Genomic DNA, 4157 nt, shown 5'->3' with positions numbered 1-4157 from the left:
TCCGGAAGAAGAGAGCCTCGTCCTTGTCGCTCCGAACGCGGGTCGTTTTGCAGCCAGCAGCACAACGCTAAACCCACGGAGCCGCCAGGGCTCCGTGGAGGGAAGACGGTCCTCGCCGTGACCCGGTTTTTAAATTGCGTGCAGTGAAGCGGATCTGGGGGCACAGTTCTGTGGCTGTTAGCACATGTACGGATTGGCGCTACCGGCATCATATTCATGGCACAGAATGGCTCCATTGTTCCCAAACTCCTGCATGGACCCCTTTATTGTCCCCTTGTCCCCATCCCTAAGTCCTGCAACCGCTGACCTGGCCTCAGGCACTAGAGTGTGCGTTTCGAGAAGGCCGTGGATCCACGCGGGATGAAGGCATTGTGAGGCCAGCTTCTCCCATTCAGCTGTATGCCTTGGAGATTCATTCAGCCGTCCCCGGGACACTCTCCTGATGCACCTCTGCGTGGGCTCGAACCTCCAGCCTCTCGGTTGGCGGCCAGACACATTAACTGTCTGCACCACCTGGGACCCTATTTCCCCCCCTTAGTGCTGACTTAAGCACAGGGAATCAGTTGACATGTTTTTTAAAAAAAACCAGGTGCCATGCTGGGAGCACTTGTCTATGCTAAGAAATTTGGAAGACGGCACCTGGCCAGCCAACTGGAAGGTTCTGTATTTTCTCCCCATTCCAAAGAAAGTTGATCCAAGAGAATGCAAACATTCCTGAGCAACATCATTAATATCTCATGCCAGTCAAGTGCTGCTGAAGAGTATTCAAAAGTAGTTGCCGCGGTGCATCCACGGGGAGTCAGGCCAGATTCCAAAAAAAGTGTGGCGTGAGGGTTTTGCTGCGGACAGATGGATCTTGGCTGAAAGCAAAGCATACTGGAAAGATGTTTCCCCCCGTTTTATTGACGACGCGAAGGCATTTGACTGCGGGGCATGTATGAAATGACGGCGCGCACAGCGAAGGATAGGAATCCCAGGGCATTTCCACGTACGCACGAGGAGCCTGGACCCGGAGCAAGGGGAGGGAGGCTGCATGGATGAGAATCTGGGAAGGCGTGCGCCAGGTGGTCTCCGTCCATCAGATGTATTCAGTCTGCATGCTGAGCGAGCCTGGCCAGCTGGACTCTGTGAAGAACGCAGCGTCAGGGTGCAGGAGGAGGGGGGTTCACTAACATCGTCCATTTGCAGGGGACACAGCCTGGCTGGCTGAAAGTATGGAGAGCTGGACCCACTTAGTAAAGACCATAGCCTTCAGTGGACTGACACCTCAACACCACGAAGGCCCAGAGCCTCACCACGGGCCCAACGAGCAACAGCATGATAAATGGGGACAAGACTGACGTTGACAAGCTGTTCATCTGACTTGGTCCACAGCCAGTGCCCACGGACGCAACGGTCAAGGAGTCAGACACACTCGGTCAATGTGCACAAGACCTCTTCGTAGCCAAGGCGTCACTTGGAGGGGCTCCCGGCCCAAACCATGTCATTTTCAACCGTCGAATACACACGGGAAAGCGGGGCGAGGGCGGAGGAAGCCCGGATGGGAATTGATGCCTTTGAATGACGGCGGCGGCGGCAAAGGACTGCACCGTGCCACGACTGACTGCCAGGAGAAGGAGCAGATCCGGTGAGAGCACGGTGAGAATGGGAGATGGCGAGGCTCTGCTTTCAGACTTTGGAAATATTAGCAGGAGGGACCCACTCCCGGAGAAGGACATCGTGCTTGGTGAAGTGGAGGGGCGGCAAAAGAGAGAGAGGCCCTCACGGAGATGGATGGACACAGTGGCTGCCACAATGGGCTCAACTGAGGTACCGGATGTGAGGATGGCGCCAGACCGGGCCGTGCTGCGCTTCAACCTGTGGCACCTCCGGTCACTCTCGGTCAGAGTGGACTAGTGGGCACCTAAGACCACAGCCACATCCCCGCATGTGCCCGAGGAGCTGGGCCGGGAGGTCTCGCGAGGCTTTCAGCATGTTAGTCACAGTAGGCAGGGGAGACAGGCAGGAGAAGAGGGCCAAGTGGATTAAAAAGAAGACAAAGGGAAGAGAGGAAAAAAAGAAGCCTGGGAGGCCGGCTCTGTAAATGTTAGCAGAATTGGACAGTCCCTAAGGAGCGCAATTAAAACGCATCATTATGTTGAAAACAGAGAAGTAAACACAGATCCATATGCTAATTGGCCGACTGTTGATAGACGTTAGGGGGCTGCCTGCGTCAGAATCCTGCCTGCGCCTGCTGGCCCCCCACCGCCCGCCTCTCCACCATGATCTCCTCCCACCAGCTCCTCCTCGGTGCCTAGGCTCTTCATATGCCATCTTCCCCAGCGCGCATGGATGGCATGGTGCCAGGGCGGCACAGCCCTGCAGCCTGCCCCACCCACACCCTTTTCCTAAGGGGCCCCCTCGAGAACTAGGGCTTTGGGTACAATCCAGACCTCTCCATCTGCGGTCAGGAACCACCTGGGGTGGTGACTGGGTCTGCCATTCCAGGGTCAGCATCAAGAGGAATTCAATGGCTTCTCCCTGGCAGATCAAACCCAGTCATGGTAGGCTCTGTCCCATGGAGTTTGCCCACTGCTACAGGTCAGCCCTGACCCCAGCCCAGCGCCAGCTGCTCGGCCCTTGCCAGCAGCCCATCCCACCTGCCCTCTCAGCAGCTCCATTTGATGCCTCACAGGGTGTGAAATGTCACATGTTCAGAGTTAAAGGAACCAACACATCCCTCCTGCACAGCACCAGGCCTGCTCCCTGCATCTCTGCAAGCAAGAACGCCATGCGTCCGATCACTTAGGTCAAACGCCCGTGAAGTCATCTCGCCACCCCCAGCCCCTGCTCTCCACGCAGTGTATTAGCACATTCTCCCAACCCTCTCTTCAGGGCAGATGTGGGACCTTTGCCCTCCCTCTCCACCACCAGTGGCATCACCTCGGCCCAGGCCACGGCCAGGTCTCTGAAGGGCTGGGATCCCCAGTCTTCAATCCCTGCCCTCCCTCCACGGTCCATGCCTGACAGCCAACCATCCCTTCCAAACCTCAACTAGATCAAGTTGCTCCCCTGCTGCTGGTGAGAACCCCCACATCCTGGCCCCTGCCCAGGCCACCCAGTCTGCAGTCCAACCTCTTTTCCAGCCACCCTGCTCTTCCTGGATGTGCAGGCAGGCTCCTGCCTCAGGGCCACTGCAATGGCTGTTCCCACTGCCTGGAATGCCTTTCCTTCAAATACCCACCAGCCTCCCACCTGACTTCCTCAAAGCTTCTCTCCTTAAATGCTACCTATCAAAGGGACCTCTAATGCCCCTACCACAGCCCCTCCCCAGGACTCCCATTCCCTGCCCAAGGGCAGGACTTGGTCCATGGTCACCCATGGAAGCAACCGTACATACACTCAAACTCTGCCACCGAGCTGTGCCGACTCCTAGCAGACCCCTAGGACAGGGCAGAGCTGCCCCCAGCAAGTTTCCGAGACGGTAAGGCTTTACGGTAGTAGAAAGCTCTGTCTTTCTCCCTTGAAGCTGCTGGTGGTTTCAAACTGCTAACCTTGAGGTTAGCCACCTGACTCATAACGACTGGGCCACCAGGGCTCCGCTGGGAAAGGCTCCCGGCAGTTGGGAGGCGCTCCCCAAGTACTGGTTGAACAAATGGATGAATACATTCCCATTCCTCATTTGGTGGGGAGCTGTCCTAGGACCCCGCTCACATCCTGTGGGCACAGGCTACCCACAATGCCCAGCCAGCCACTAGGGTGCCTCCTGCCTCTCCGCCAGTTCTTACACAAAGCAACCCTCTCTGGGCCTGGCTCTGCCCATGCAGGAAGAGCAGCAGTGGCGCCGGCCTGCTGACATCAGGCGCGAGGAGAACATCTGGACTTATTAGCTGGGATGTCACTGTGCCAACTGTGATTTTGGACGTTTCTCTATCACGCTGGCGTCCTTTTCCAAATCAAGTGGGTAATGGGGAGAAACTGAGGCTCGGAAAGGGAAATCGAGGCCCTGCCCCATAACTTTGGGGACACAGTGTAAAATTGCGATCGAAACAGCTGCCTGCCCCCTCAGGACATTTCCAGGATCCATGAGAGTCAGTTTGTCATCATGTTGGCACCTTAAAACCAGCCTCAGCAGGGGCATTACACCACAGAGAGCGCCTTAGCATGCAAACCAAGCC

General features: G+C 56.7%; 1 protein-coding gene across 1 annotated transcript in view; it reads right to left on the bottom strand.

Annotated features, from left to right (window-relative positions):
• LOC123521850 (cadherin-23-like) overlaps nt 1-4157 on the bottom strand; it is a 97604-nt gene that overhangs the window by 6374 nt on the left and 87073 nt on the right. The window contains exon 6 of the mRNA XM_045291690.1: nt 1111-1125. Coding sequence (XP_045147625.1) covers nt 1111-1125 — 15 coding nt within the window. The remainder of the gene's footprint in view (nt 1-1110; nt 1126-4157) is intronic.

Source organism: Echinops telfairi, unplaced genomic scaffold (assembly GCF_000313985.2).
Source record: "Echinops telfairi isolate 266 unplaced genomic scaffold, ASM31398v2 ScPeMD7_70;HRSCAF=299, whole genome shotgun sequence".
Taxonomy (NCBI): Eukaryota; Metazoa; Chordata; class Mammalia; order Afrosoricida; family Tenrecidae; genus Echinops; species Echinops telfairi.
The sequence above is the reverse complement of the archived record's forward strand: the minus strand, read 5'-3'. Positions and strand labels throughout refer to the sequence as shown.